The following is a 15873-nucleotide window of genomic DNA, read 5'->3' as shown; positions in this document are numbered from 1 at the left end:
TCTGAGATGGGAGATGGGCCCATCGGGGCACATGCCCTCAAGAGCCTTGATACCCCAGACTCCCCTGAATGTGTGGGTCTAGCAAGTGGCTCAGGCCCAGGCTTGAGAGCAGCCTCCCCTCACCTGGAAATCACGTGAAGGCTTCTCTTGACGGAGAAGACCAGCAAGGTAACCTCTGTCCTCCCCAAGATCTGCCGCCACTTGCACTCATTTCCTCTAAATCAGACAACAGGGACGAGTACCAGTGTAGCCCGTGTAAAGAGCCACGGTCCTGCTTGGAAAGGAAGTGAATTATTCCCCACAAGGAGCTGAAGAACCCGGCTCACGTGGGCTGGCCGGAGCCGGACGAGCGCGCACGGGCACGGGTCTGGAGATGCTGGCCCCGCGGGCGGTGGGACAGAAGCTGGCCGAGGAGAGTGCATGGATATGTGGGTTCTCCTCTGTGACTCGGGACGCGGCACCTTGGCCAGGACACACGAAGCCAGTCCTAACACACGCTGCGATGCCTTCTGGGAGGCTGGAGACCACGGTGTCCTGAGGATGGGGCCAGAAGGCTCAGAGGGAGAGCCTGCTGGAGTGGATACAGGGCAGGAGCGCGCGGCCACGGGCAGACAGGAGTCCCCTCGCTGGAACAAGGAGGAGGGCAATGCTGCCTCGCTGGGGGCCATCTTCTGCCACACAACCGAGCTCCCCACGACTTCTGATCCTCCAATGGATGGGATTCCAGAACAAGAGTCTGTGGGCAGCACGTGGCCCCTCCTCAGGTCTCTGCAAGGCAGGGAGGGGACCTACACCTTATTTCCGGTACACCGTACCCATCTCACGTCCTATTGTTACTTTGAAAAAATTACGAAGGATTTTCAAATTCCAGTTTTGCTTTATTTAATATCAGTGGTTTTTTTAATCTGTAAAATACTCCAACTTTTTTTTCCTGTGTGGTATTGAAAATTGTTGTTTAAATAGTATCGTCTAGGGGCGCCCGGGGGGCTTAGTCGGTGAGGCTTCCGCCTTCTTCTCGGGTCATGATCTCAGGGTCCTGGGATCGAGCCCCTCATCGGGCTCCTTGCTCAGTGGGGAGTCTGCTTCTCCCTCTGCCTGCTGCTCCCCCTGTTTGTGCTCTTTCTCAAATAAATAAAATCTTTAAAAAAAACAGTATTGTCTAAATACTATTTTGTCTTTTATCTTTAAAAGACTTGCTTACACGAGAGCAATCAGGTCCTGAACTTCTAATGGCAAAGCTTTAGTGTATAATAAGCATTTACACGGAAGCCAAGGAAATCATTATGCCAACTGCGTGCGACCCACTCGAACAGCACCTAGCAATTAGAAATGGACTGTTTCATTCATCAGACTGGAAATAACAAATAGCAAAGGTTTTATGAAACAGAATTACGCATTCAACTCAAGGCGGAGCAGTATTTTCCTCATAGAGAGTCCCTGTGAGACACCAGCAGATGGTCAGGGGACACTTCGTTAACAGAGACTCAGAACATACCACACCACGAGGAAGAAATGGATGCTTAAATGTGGAACAGAAGAAATTAATTAAAAAACCCTTTATACTTATTTTTGTCAACCAAAGGTCGGAGTCCTAACTTAGCAGGAGCCCTGCATTCTGAAGTTCAACCACAGCTGCATCATGACGGCCAGGAATGTCCCGTCTAGACGGCTTCGCACGCCGCAAGGTTAATCAAAGCGTGAGCCAGTGCTCTGAGGGACCCAAAATATGTAGACCAGAGAGGCTTGCTTTCCTGGTCAAGTGAGCTAGATCTTAAAACTAGATATATGTGCAAAAAATAAACATCTAAAACTTCATTTGGCTAAAGGCATGAGTTACACACACACACACACACACACACTCCCTGCTGAGCAGGGAGCCCGATGTTGGGCAAAAGCAGAGCACAAAGTATTTAGATGTGACGGAATCATCACGCTGACTTATGTCGAAGAATGTCGTGTGCATCTTCACGTGGGGCACAGTTAGGTTTTAAGGTTTCAGAAATACTTTTGAATTTATTATCGAACTGGAACACACCAGACAGAATATTTCAAAGTTGCTACCAAAAAACAAGCTGAAATTCCACTTGGCAATACAGGTTTCTCAACACCTCTTCCTCCCCCGTGGGCACCACATTCAGAAAGATGCAGGGAGGGAGTGACTGAATGGTCTCTGACGGATAATACCAGCATGTTCTGTTTCTGAATTATAGGGACCATCCTGGTCCTTAAGTCATGGGATAGATTTTTGGAGAGGGTATCGATTCAGGGCTAAAGCACTATGTGGGTAAAAACTCTAGAAAGAAGGGAGATTGATGAGTGACCGGAACGGTGGGAGGTAGGTGGGGAGAGAATATACAGTAAATGCTGGTTTGCTGGATTTTTCCTGCTTTCTCTGATTCGTTCATCTTTTTAAGTCTGCCTTCTGTGTCCTTTTCCGGGGAGGCTGTCTGTCTTACCCTTCGTCATCTGTTCCTTCGATATTTTAACATAAAGCCTCCAAGAGAAACAGCAAATTCAAGACTAGTATTAAAAGCTTGACTAGAAATAGTAACGAGCCTTATCATCTGATCAGTAAACTCTTACTGGTGAATACGATCTTCGTTCGTGCAGTGGGATGGCCTGTCTCAGCAGACAGCACTCACCCAGGCTGCGACACTCTGCTTCTGGAAATGCGAACTATTACTTTCTGAACAATGTGACAGAAGTCAGTCCTTTCTTTCTGACGTGTGACTGCTTTGTGGACCTTTATTTTCTTTATCTTTATGGCACATCACTGCATTACACGACTGTGGAGACTGGGGCCTCGTGTCTAATGATTTATCCAAAATCACTCAAGAAAAAAGCAGAACCAGTGGAAATATCATCAAAACCCCTTGAAATGCAGTTACTGTAGCTGCACACAGATAAACTATGATCAGAAGTTGAATCTTAGGTCTGGTAACTGATTTTATGTTGAATGTAAGTCATTTAAAAAAGTATGATTTAAAAGAATGTTCTGGAAAACTGAAGTATAAAGATTATATTTATTCTGAGTCTGGAGAGAAGTACAGGGCGGATCTGACTCCTCCATCGGTGATCCAGATTCATGGTAAGTCGGGTTGCAAAAAAGGTCTGCATGTCCTCTGATCATCACAGAATTTAGCTAGAGTGACTGAAGTTAATCGGACCCTCGTGTTTGCTATTAATTGTCCTTATAATTAATAAAAATGCGGCCTATAAAAGTTGGTAGGCACCTTTTCAATGCATTCATATTTTATAATGAAGTAGAGAAAACGAATTTGGTTTTGAAAAATAAGGTTTATTTGTAATAACTATCTTTAATAACTCTTTTTATTTTTACCCCGGGGAACGCACAAGCATGGACGGTGCTAGCTTTAACATTTACTGAAACGGTGTAGTCTTTGTACTAACGCAAAAGGCTCAGACTATTCTTCCCGCTCTAAACATCTCTTCTTTACGATACAGAGTTCTCGCTGCCTCAGAACTAAGACTCAGGAGCGCTCAGAGGAGTCTGGGATGAGCGGCCAGAGTCAGTCAGTAGGTTCCCCTCTTCTCAATTAGGTGACTGAAATAGGAAGGCTCGTTCTAAATATTAGAAGCCAAGTCTATATACTAGAAAAATAAAGAGAGGAAATGTAACAAACTGTTTCAAAATACATGCCTCAGGTGTGAAATAGCTCGTACTTTCGCGTGGTGGCAGCTTCCAGAAGAAATCTTCTTTGGGTTTTAATCTTCAGATTCGTACCTGGAAAGAGAAAATTTCCGTTAAGACCATAAATAATGTCATTATTCACCTGCAACGTTTACCTGCAAGCTCTCCAGCGACTCCCCCATTTTTCACTCAGAAGCACTACCGGGGTGGGAGTCAGAGTCAGGCACGGCGCTATGCGGGGGCTCCCGCAGCAGGGGGACAAAGGGCCAGCGAAGCATGAGGACACCTTTGGCCTCCAAGTCTCCGGATCTGGCATTTAGACCCACGACAGCTTAGGACACAAGAAACTCTGTAGTCATGCGAAAGGTCAGGTGGACACGAAGTGCTGATAGGATTACGTGAGGACAAGGTGAACAAAGCCCCTTCTCTGCAGACGAACTGGATCTGGGATTGACTTCCCCGCTCTGCTCCCCCGGAGCCCTGACAAAGGTAAAACGGCAGCTGAGCTTCCAGACCAAACCACGGCAGCTGAGCTTCCAGACCAAACCGCGGAGGACAGAAATGAGCGCGAGTAGCAGCGCCCACGGGGCCGGGAGGACTGGGGCTGAGCTGTGACTACGTGGTGGGCCCGCTGCCACAGGCTCCCCCCGTCCGCTGCGTTCTGGTAACGGGACATGGCCCTCCCGGGGCAGCACGCGGCTAGAGACCCGGTCCTCCGCGGAGCACGCGCCTCTAAGCCAGGCTGGCTACGGCGCCCATCTGCAGGGACCGCTCCTCTAGCCCCTGTCACTGAGGGAGGGCACCGGATGACCGGGCCATAGGCTCCGGAGGACACTCCTGAGGAGAAATGCCCACGGTGCCCTATAAGCTTGCTGGGTTTCCTTTCCGCTGTCCTGCTTGAAGGACTCCATTGCCAAGGGCGGCTATCGTAGCCGAACCTACACTGAAGCCCTCGTGGGCGGTACGGACCAGGCCGGGCCCAAGCGCCTCTGCTCTCCTCAAACGCGGGCTTCTGGACTAAACGATGCAAGCACCCCCTGGCCTGACGTCTCGGACGCGAACTGAGATTTAATGAAGAACACACATCAGTCGGGCGGGGAGACCAATCCAAGAGCCGCCCGGGGTCAGCAAGGCTTACTTGGCCAGTCTTCTCCTCAGGTCTTTGATTTGGTCATTCTTCCTGGTGAGAATCTCTTTCATGTTTCGATAAGCTGCTGTTTGTTGGAATTTCTTCTCTAATTCCTGTGCAGCGAAAAATGTCAGTGCGTTACGACGAAAACAGTGAAGGAGAGAAGTCACACGTCTCATAAACATGTATATTTTTGCTCTAATTTTACTAATACTCCATTTATATTATTTTCTAATTTCTTTTTAAAATTTACTTCTATAAAATTAAGGCTATGCAAATTTTAAAAATACATTCCTTCACAGGAGAAGTCCATAACACAGCAACGTGGTCAGCATGGAGCTAAGTACAATGAGAAATCTGTTTGAAATGGTAAAGTAAAGAAAGAAAAAAAAAAAAAGAAACGGTAAACTAATTCTTAGGTGAAATAGGCAGGACCTCTCCCCCGAGTCCCAAAGTGGTATCGGTATTCTAGGAGGAGGATTCTTCGTTCATTTACGTTTTAGCTCCCGTTTGCTTAAGAGTCTAATCCCTACACTGAAGAACACGGTTCTCTACATAGTTCACAGACATGAAGAACAAGGGACAGAATCCTTTCAAGAGAAGTCCCCATCCTGGTGCCGGGCTGTGGGAGGAACGGGTAACGTGGGAGTGCAGGGCAGCTCACGCAAGCTCTCCGTGGAGGGGTCTTTGCCCAGTCCCTAGGAAGGAGTGGCGATTTTTTATTATCATAGATATCTTAATGCCAAAGACAGAAGAGTCTCAATGTCCAGAAATGACGTATCTCTAACACGTATTGGCCAATAGCCTGAGAAAAAAATAAGGTAAACCTGCAGCTGGCCTCCAATGTGTCCCTCAGTGACCCTTGTTCCTCACCTGGGTGGACACACACAGACAAATCTGACCTTTTCAGCCATGTTCAGCTGCTCCTGAACCCTGAGTAGGTCGTGCTTGGCTGTGGCCAGATTCTCCTCCAGGGACTTCTGGTTTTCTGTCTTGTCGTTAAGTGTCTTCTGAAACTCACTCTTCAAAGCAGCAACCGTGTTTTCCAAGTCACTCAAGTCTTGGGCTTTTATAAAATCCTGTGAAAGATACATGCACTGACATAATTTCATGCTGACGTCCTACTGGGAACTGTTTCACAACAGTGATCCGGCATCGTGACACGAAAGCAAACGGTGCGTGTGCGCGTTGGCCTCCCCGGCCAGCCTGGGGACGCTCCCGCTCCTAGAGGGTCGCCGGTGAGCCCAGCTCACCCTCAGCCCCTGCGCACGGTGTCCTGCACACGGCAGATACTCAGGGGTCACTGATCTCCAGATTTGTAAAATGCCATCTGTGAGTTGCCGAAATTCCACAGAGGGACAGGAGAGAGGTGAGATCCTAAGTCTGACAAGGTTGTGTGTCCCAGGGTAGGGATGGCAAACAGGTTTTGTTTTTGAAAAGTCAGGTTAAAAAAAAAATTCTGGTGAAGAATTTTGAACAATACAGGTAGAAAAATAATAAACTTAACAGAGTTTGTATCAAAAATTTAATAATAAATGTCTTAGTCATTATTTACATTGAAATATGAGAGCCTATCAATGCTTACTGATTATATGGCTTGCTAAATTTCTAAGATTTTAAGGGTTTTTGTTTTGTATTAATGCAATACGCGTGTTTGCACACTCTGTCAGCATAATAAAAGCAGCTGGGTCTTGTTTTTGACTGGATACATTTGTAATAAAAAAGCTGTATTACTAAACAGGAAAATGATCTATATAATTGCTAAGTATGGAGATAGAGCAGTACGACCAACCAAATTCCTCACTCATTTTTGAAACCTAGTCTTTTACAAAGATTTTACTTCACTGCAGCTGGTGAAAGCACGTGCACATTTTGCTTTTGCCAAAATCTGAAAAGTAAAATTGGAACAAAGTCCAAAATGGCTTTTAAAACAAATTCATCATCCTAACATGTTTGCAACTGTTTCACTTTCGAGAACTTAGAAGGCCCGTTCTGGAGTATGTAGCTCTGTGTTTTATAAATCTATGATCCTTTATATAGGACTGAAAATCGTATTTATTTTCCTTTGGTTTTTTTTTTTTTAGCCATCTAAGAATTATCCTCCTATTTTAAAAATATCTCCAGACGAAATGATGTAACGTCTGAGACGTGGTTCAAAAAAACATGACGGGAGGGAGGAGTAAATAGGGAACCAGACTGGCCGAGCCGTGGTGGGGGCTAAAGCCGGGTGAGGAGCACCAGGGGTGCGTTATCCTAGTCCCTCTACCTCTGTATGTGTCTGAATTTCTCCATAAAAAAGTGTAACAATAGGGGTGCCTGGGTGGCTCAGGTGGTTAAGCGTCTGCCTTTGGCTCAGGTCATGATCCCAGAGTCCTGGGATGGAGCCCCGCATCAGGCTCCCTGCTCAGCGGGGAGTCTGCTTCTTCTCCCTCTGCTGCTCCTCTCACTTGTGCTCCCTGGCTCTCTCTCTCTCTCTCTGTCAAATAAATAAATAAAATCTTTTAAAAAAAGAGTAACAATAGAAGTCTAGCGAAGTAAGTTTGGGGACCGTTTAACGGACATCGGCAGTGACAGCGCAACCACTGGAAAAGCCAGTGCTGCCCTGCAAATCCACTCACATGGCCTGGCTGGCAGGAAGTCTGTTCCAGCATCTGGCACTACCGGGAAGGCCGCAGGAGATGGAACTGTGCACGTGAGAACCTCCCACAGCAGGAGCGGTACCCAGCACCAGCTCGGACACGCCTGGAGACCCCGCCCTGCATTTCGGCGCATCACGTGGTCACCACCGGACGTAGGAGGATGTGAAGACGCAGACCCGTAAACTCAATCCATGTTGTCACACTCACCGAAGGCCGACTTCACTAACAGTAAGTGCTGGGTCATAAAACCGAATACACTTGCAACGATCTAAAAAGTCTTCCTTTTTTCACTTCCTTTCCCCCCATTGTAATTGGAATGTCAAGGTAAAAGGGGGGAAGAACTTAAAAAAACATAAACTTCAGAATATCTTGTGTGCTAGTAGGTTCTGGGGACGTGGGAAGCACGTGAGCTGTGCACCTGCCCTCTTCCTGGACAGGGTGGTCCTGACGCGGGACAACAGTGGCATCCCTCTCAGGGAGTGACAGGGGTGGGCCATAATGAACAGGAACTAAGAGTTCTTCTTCTTTTTTTTAAGTAGCTCCACGCCCTCGTGGAGCCCACCATGGGGCCCGATGCAGGGCTCGAATTCATGACCCTGAGCTCAAGACCTGAGCGAGACCAAGAGTCGGACGCCCAGCCAACTGAGCCACCCAGGCGCCCCAACACTTCATATTAAGTTTATACCTTTATTCTTTTTGAAACATGTGAAAAGATAGCTAAAACTTATTCCATCTTTTTAAAAAATTGAAGTATAATTGACATGCAATGCCCTATCGTTTTCAGGTGACATCACAGGGACTCAGGATTTCTGCGCCATACAAAGGGATCCCCGTGATAAGTGCAGTTACCCACTGTCGCAAAATTACTACAGTATTACTGCCTACATTCAAAACTTCTCTCACCTTCTGGTTTCCTTGGTCGAGCTGTAAATCCCGCAGGGCTCTTTCTAGCTTTGACTTCTCATCTAATGCGTGGGTTGCCTATAATCAGATTTAAACAAAACACACTCAGTACTCAGTCTGTAAGTAACCCTTTCAATGATTTTGTCAAAGTATTTCTCAGTTACCTGCATTTCAATGGTCTTCAGCCTTGACTTCAATTTCTCGTTCTCTTCTTGAAGTCTGGAAATTTCCTTTGTGAGTAAATTCAAGGTTTATTATTTTAGCTATAGTATTTTTAATACTTGAAAGCGTTTCACTTCAGAATTTAATTGCAAAATTAAATTTAAATCATAGAACAGCTCGAACACCTGCGTGCCTTGGTTGCTGGTGCGATCCTCGTCCCGCCCAGCCTACTGGCCTCCACACCTGTGAGTCACCCGTGGCTCTAGGCCTCTTTCCCGGTCTCTCAGGCTCCCTTCAGCCTCTGTCCCCAGCCCTCCCGTGCCACCTCTCATCTAGCTGATCCCGCCACTCTTGGGTCTTTCCCCGGCTGACACAGCACGCCGCCTGCACTTATCTAAAACACGGCCTCTATCAGTGCCATGCTCTGTGCCCAAGCCCGAGATGCTTCTGTCTTGAGTTGAGGCCACAGGCCTTTGCTCTAAGCAGCGCCATCACGAGAGTCAGCTGTGAGCCCAGTCCTCTTCCTCCCTGTGCTCCGACACACACATCAGCCCAATTGGAGAGCACAGCACTCCGTCCCAAATCACGCCAGCCTTCCTTGTACCTCTCACTGCTGCCCACCCCATTGCCCTGTCTGCCATGCCCCCTTTCTTCCTCTGACGAGTTCATCTGTCTTCATCCTTCAGCCCAGCTCAGGGACTGCCTTCCCCCAAAGCCTGTCCTCAAACCGCTCACAGCCATGTGGGACTACGTCTTCTCGGCCACCCTGGGCACACGGGTTAGCCTTCCCCTGCTTCCAGAATATTAATTCTCCCTTCTCAATGAGACTACAAGGTTTTTGAGGACAGAAGTCTACGTATTACACTGTTTTTTATCTAATGTCATCTAGCACAGTGTTGAGAATACAGGGGTCTTGAAAAATATTTGTATATTGGTAGTTAATTTTTATAAACTTCCTAATAAAAAATCCCATCATTGCTATCATAGATCATACACTTCTAATGTCCACCAAGAAACACTGTCCAAAATGCCACGCCCTTCATGTCACCATGAAAAGATGCAATGAAGAGCCGCTTCAGACTTTCTGGAAGGTGAGTGCCCTCTTCTGGCCCACAGGAACCATGAAGTAGAACGACTACGGTGGACTAATTACCCTCAGTGGACCAAAGCCCGAATCCAAAGCCTCCTACCTCGGTTTCTCCACCCCCCACTGTGCAGGCCACGAGAGGGCCGAGCTGGAGGGTCTGCCTTTCTCGCAGTGACGACATTACCTTGTTCAGGAGTTCCGTGGTTCCGCCCTCGTTAAGCGGAGCAAGTTTTGGCTTCATGGTATCTATGATAGGCTGACACAAGATAAAGAAACCAAACCAAAATCACCACAGAAGAAATCACATGTAGTCACTCAACACTTGCACATTCTAAGTGGAAATCACTGTAAAAACATATCCACGGGGATGCCAGCTCCACGGGGTGGGGATGTTTGTTGGTTTGGTTCTCTGCTACGCCCCAGTGACTAGGACAGTGCCTGGCCCACAGTGCCCCAAACAGATTAGAGATGCAAATGAACCCATCCTCCCCATATCCTTTTAAATAAATTCAGACAGAAGGGAAAGGATGGAAGGCAGGCAGGAGGGAAGGTGCTCGAAGCCAGAGCAGATACGGATGCCAGCCTCTAGGGACAAGAATTTTAACATGTGGGGGTTGAAACAGACGAGTCAGGGAACGCGGTCATGGTGTGGCTACACTGTGGGCCGGGGTAACTTGGCACAAATACTTCGGCAGTTCAGCAATACGTGTTAAAATCAGGTGAACCCATGCCCTCCGACCCAGAAATTTCTTAGCCAGAGATATGTTCCAAATGAGTAACTGGGAAATTGTTTTGTATGTGTACGTTCGTGGACTCAGCACCATTTTTCTCGCTCTCACGTCGGGGATTGTTGGCGGGGCACCTGCACGACTCCGTGTTAGCTGGTCACTGTAATAAGAATGATTAACAAGAGAGGCAGGTCACCAGTCACTGCGAGGACTGTCCCCACTTGACAGATGAGGAGAACAAGGCTTGGCTGTCACAAGCAACCCGCTCAAGGTCATGCAGCTGGAGACACAGGCCAGGATGGACGGCTGTGCCACACACTGTCTGAGTGAAGAGTTTACACAGCAGGGAGTGGGATGAACTGCAGGGATTGTGTGTGTGTGTGTGAGAGAGAGAGAGAGAGAGAAAGCACACAAGAGTGAGCGAGAGGAGACAGAAGCAGTTTTTCATAGTTCCTTCCAAAGTATTTCTCTTTTTTTGCCTGAAAATAAATGACCCAATTTTTGAAGTCTGCTCTTGAACTGAATGCTCTTCCTCGACGGTTTCCACTTTAACCTCTGAATGCTCTGGGCGACTGGGGGATTTTAAACACCGGCCAGTAAGGTAGGGATTTAGAATACCAAAAATTACCTTTTTATTCGAAGATGTAAATTCTGCTTTTTCAAATTCTGCAACTTGTTCTAATAATTCTCTTGAAGATAAAAACAAATATAAAAAAAAAATGTTCGTTTAGACTCACTCTGGACCACACAGACCGAAGGATAAAATCACCAGTACCCATCTACTACAACACGGCAGGGACAACAGAGCGCCAGGAAGGGGACGTCGCCATAGCCAGAATGATACTCGGTCTCTACTGGCCCGGAATCCAAAGCACATGGGCCAACTGGGAATATTCCAGGGTCCTGCACCTAAGAGATCACTTGGTAACCAGATGCTTTGCTGCTGCTCTCCCCAGACTTTCTCACACCCCCGTCTTAAGAAAAGAAGCGGCAAAGGCGTCTGCTGACGTTTGAGAGCATGCCTGGGCCTCTCCTGTCCTGGCTGCAGGGACGCACGTCGAGTACCTGTTTTCAAGTTCGGAGATATCGGTCTGCAGCTTAAGGTACCACTTCTCAGCCTGGGAGAAAAGCTGCCGCAGAAGTAGCACGTTGGTGTGGGCCGTGTTGATGAGCTCAGACTCCACCTCGCTGTAGACCACAGCCTGCAACCCGCTCAGGACCTCGGAGACCTCGTCCACGGTGAAGCTCTCCTCCACCAGCCTGAGAGACAACCACAGGCCCAGCCATCGGGACGAGCAACCCAAACCATGGACGAAATACAACGAAACTAAGAAACCCACACTCACGTCATCTGAAGGGCTCAAGGGTTATAGCGACAAATCTCTCTGAGAACCGTCTTCTTTCTTAATAAAGCATACTAAAAATAATTTAAGCTCACTTTGTTTTTGTCGAAGCTCGGGTAATTTCTGAGGTCTCCTTAAATGATCACGCGGTGCACGCGCATGTCCTCTAACACAGCTGCGTGCTCACAGTCCCCCAGACGTTTACTTCCGTCTTCAGTTTTGCAGTTTAAAATTTTTTTTCCTTTAATCTCCACTAAAAGGAGTCTTATCACATTTAGTAGTTTCCAAAGTCACCTGGAAGGTGCTATTTCTCCTTTCTATGATTTGTTTAGCATTTCAATAATTGCAGGAACTATTCACACGAGAGTCAATGACTATAAGAACATCAATGGTCATTCTATGTTGCTTCTCTTAGCGTGGAGCCCCAAAGGAAAAAGAAACTGACTTATCTTAGTTAAAGCTCCTCTGAGAAAGACAAGTACTGTATGATTTCACTCATATATGTAATTTAAGAAACAAAACAGAGGACCACAGGGGAAGAGAGGAAAAAATAAAATAAGATGAAACCAGAGAGGGAGACAAACCATAAGAGACTCTTAGCCGTAGGAAACAAACTGAGGGTTGCTGGAGGGGAGGGGGTGGGGGATGGGGTCACTGGGTGACGGGCATTAAGGAGGGCACGTGATGTAATGAGCACTGGGCGTCATATGCAACTGATGAATCACTGACCTCTGCCTCTGAAACTAACACTACAGTATGTTAATTAATTGAATTAAAAAAAAAGAGAGCTCCTTGGAGCACTGAGCACTCATCGTCATCATCAATAGCATTAAACCTGCTCTCCCACAGAGGATGTTTGGGTCGGGAGGGAACTTCAGGGCCATCTTCTTCAATCTCCTCACTTTACAGATGGGAATGCGGGCTCAGAGGGTGGCAGTGGGGCGCCCCTGGTCCCGCAAGGGGTGACTCAGCCCCACAATCATTTCCAGCAATCTCAGCAACATGCCCAATGGCTGAACCCCAAGAAAGCAACACACACGGCTCCTACTTTCAAAGGCAGTTTGACAGGAAGATGGCCTCTCCCCTCCCCTCCCTTCCCCACCCCATCCAGCCCTGCCCTGCCTGACCCCAGCCTCAGCTGTTCAGGGGATGAGGAGCAAGGCCCCCAGCCCCAGTTTCTCTTCTTCCTCACTTCCCAAAGGACATGACGGAGAGGGGCAACAAAGTCTTATCAGAGGCGTACCCAAGTGAATAGTATTTGATTTACCATTCTTCAGTGTTTCATTTAGCCAGATTTTAACCAGTTGAAAAAAACCTAAAACTTTAACTATTTTTGATGAAAGTCCTTATTCAATATATTAACAATCTTCCTATATTCCTTAAGAGAACATACCAAATCTGCTTAAATTTTTTTTTTTTTTTTTGGCAACCCAAGTTCATGACTATGAACAATTAAAGTACTCTATGTAGAGACTGACTTCTGAAGTACCTTCTCTGGCTCATAGCTGGGCCAGTGAACCTGTTGCTTTCATCAGCTGGGGGTTAGGAAACCAGCTGACCAGATTACATTAGTGGGTTGGACAGATAACGGTCTACAGCTGACGGTGTCAACTACCCAGTGCCGTGCATGGCTTTACGACACTCGGCGCTCACGTGGCGGCCGTGTGCATTTCCACCTCCTCTGACATTTAACTGTGCCAAATTCTGACCCCCAAGTAATCTGATGTCTCTTTATTACTTAGTCCTTTTCCCTAAGGACGAAGGTGGTTCCCCTGTTTTTCTCCAGATCAAACATGCATTTTCTGTGGACTTCATGATATGCCATGACTGGTCCAAGCAAACGAGTTATCATCTACTAAAAATTTGTTAGTTACGGTTTTTCATGGTTTTCTGCTGTTTTTTTCCCCTCCTAATTCTTTCAATATGAACGGCGTAGGGGTTTCCTCGTTAATTGTCATGCCTTATGGCTCTAATCCTTTAACTAATAACTCAGGTAATTAAAGTTCTGGGATCTCTAACGCAGCAAGCCAAACATTAACCTACAGGCACGTCACTACTTCCTGCCGGCTCTTCTGAAACTTTGCAATCTCACAGTTATCATATATGTATGTTTGGTAATAGATCACTCCCACCACAGTCCGATCTCTTGAATCTCCCATATCCGCAAGGCGTGGTGTCGCCACTCTCAGGGAGTAACCGACCACGATAATCCCAGCAACCGTTCGTATGGCCTCTGTTACAGCATCCCCACCACGGCTCCCAGAAAGGATCCATGTTTCCCTCCGGGTTTCCTCAAAGTCCTTTGATACCTGCTCTCCTTGAGGTCTTGGAAGCAGGAATCGACAGTTTTGAGTCTCAGGCCTCTTTTTGAACGAGCAAAACGCATGTAATTGATCACTTCATTTTGATGGTGCTCGTTTAGGCCCAACTCTGCCTGAAAGAGAGAGAAGTAATCGTCAGTTGTGAAGATGTGACGAAGGAACCAACAACGAAAGTATACAAGATATCCAGGGGTAGCGACTGCTGGATGTCCACCAAATTCTGTTCTTCCCTTCTTGCCCGGTAAGTGGCTGCCCGACTACATGAGACTTCCCAGCCCTTCCTGCAGCCAGGTGTGCCCACATGACTACTGCTCAGGAATGGATGTGAGCAGAAGAGACGTGGGCCATCTCCAAAGCCTGAGCCCTATGACATAGGCCTATCTTTTTCAACCCTATTTCTCCAGAGGGGTCGAGCAGACAGCAGGATGAAAGGAGCCTGTATCCCTACCTGATTTTATGGAGCAGAGCTGACCTACAGACCTCGGAGGAGCAGCGAGATGGCTGTTAAGTGAGCACAATACACTTCTGTATTCTTTAAGCCGCTGGCTGTTTTTGTTTGGATATCTGCTGCACCAACTTAACCTGACCCTAGCTAATACAGCTTTAAAAAATGTATTTGGTTTTGAAATAGTCATTAATTGGGTCTTTATTTTAAACCAAATGAGAGCTTGACGACTATGAGCTAGAGATCAATGAAGTTCTTTTTCATTTTGCAGCTATGCTGAAAAGAAAAGGATGCCATACAATTGAACATCTAATGCAGGGACTAAATGAGTCAGGAACGATCTTTAAGAATAATGATCTATCATATATCATAGCCTTCCTATGGGAGACTAAGGTCTAACTTCCAAGCCTCATTTTCAGGCTTGTCACTATCGACACACAGGGTTGGGATGCCTCCAACACCAAGGGCCAAAAAGCAGGCACGATCTCCTTCAGCTCCCAAGTCGCTTGCAGCGGCTTTTCTGCATCCACACACCTCCTCTCTGCAGTCTCCATTTCTTCAGGACGTATGTCTCTAAAGGCCAGGACCTTGCCCACCCAATTCACTGAGGTACTCCCGTCCCCGGTACTAAGCACAGTGCCTCGCAAGCAACAGACATGTGCCGACAAATGAACTTAAACGTGTTCCTCCTTTTGAAGGTCACTTCTTCATCAGGCCTTAACTGGTTCTCTTTCAAACTCCTGGAGGACTTGAATAACCAATTATTCTCCCCTCTCAGCATTCTACAGGTTGCTTCTTCTTTCAGACTATAGGGAAGACTATATATATATAAACTCCATTCGTGCCTTAAAAAAAAAAAAAACCCTAAAACCTCAAACCTGAGAATTCCTCTAGCTACCCTTGCATTTCTCCACGCCCCTTCTACCCTTGCTATCCGCATGCTATCCCCTAGTCCTTAAATACATACGTTGCTCAAATTGCTTTTGTAAAGCTCACCAGCAACTTATTTTCTTTTCATGATCACCTGGGAGCTTTTATTTATTTTTAAATTTTTTAAAAAAATTTGAGTACAGCTGACCCCACAATGTTACATTCATTTCGTTGCTGACGTATTTCAGTGGCCCATTTCAATGGTCACCCAACTCTGGTTTCAGTCCTTTTTCTGAACACTGTGCACTGTTCTAAGTAGGGCTGCTATTTAACCTAACATTCTGTATCCGCCGTTAAGATGAATGTATATGTTTTAGCATACGGGACAACTGGCCTCTTCTGAACAGGTCAGAACAAAAGAAGGATCACGCAAGTTTCTTGGGCTGTAAAGTGGACGGTGTGGACTCAAAGTCGCTCTCACATCCGAAAGCCGGATTCCATCACGTTCTCCCTCCTCAAGTCGTTATAATACATAACTCTTCATGCTGCCAAAGGCTGTGTGTGCGTGTGTGTGTGTGTGTGTGTGTGTGTGTG

At 46.8% G+C, this 15873-nt stretch overlaps 1 protein-coding gene across 2 annotated transcripts in view; it reads right to left on the bottom strand.

Moving 5' to 3' along the window:
- Positions 1-3277: 3277 nt before the first annotated feature.
- Positions 3278-15873, bottom strand: part of LZTFL1 (leucine zipper transcription factor like 1) — a 13100-nt gene continuing 504 nt past the window's right edge. Inside the window, exons 2-10 of one of the 2 annotated variants that reach the window (XM_040628931.1) lie at positions 13953-14077; positions 11366-11560; positions 10929-10989; positions 9757-9828; positions 8488-8553; positions 8324-8401; positions 5684-5860; positions 4791-4894; positions 3278-3745 (exon numbers count right to left, since the gene is read on the bottom strand). In XM_040628931.1, coding sequence (XP_040484865.1) covers positions 3727-3745; positions 4791-4894; positions 5684-5860; positions 8324-8401; positions 8488-8553; positions 9757-9828; positions 10929-10989; positions 11366-11560; positions 13953-14077 — 897 coding nt within the window. In that variant the 3' untranslated portion in view covers positions 3278-3726. Of the gene's footprint in view, positions 3746-4790; positions 4895-5683; positions 5861-8323; positions 8402-8487; positions 8554-9756; positions 9829-10928; positions 10990-11365; positions 11561-11646; positions 11822-13952; positions 14078-15873 lie in introns of those variants that run through there. The other variant, XM_008703899.2, reaches the window with a different exon arrangement.

Source organism: Ursus maritimus, unplaced genomic scaffold, assembly GCF_017311325.1.
Source record: "Ursus maritimus isolate PB19 unplaced genomic scaffold, ASM1731132v1 scaffold_14, whole genome shotgun sequence".
NCBI lineage: Eukaryota > Metazoa > Chordata > Mammalia > Carnivora > Ursidae > Ursus > Ursus maritimus.
The sequence above is the reverse complement of the archived record's forward strand: the minus strand, read 5'-3'. Positions and strand labels throughout refer to the sequence as shown.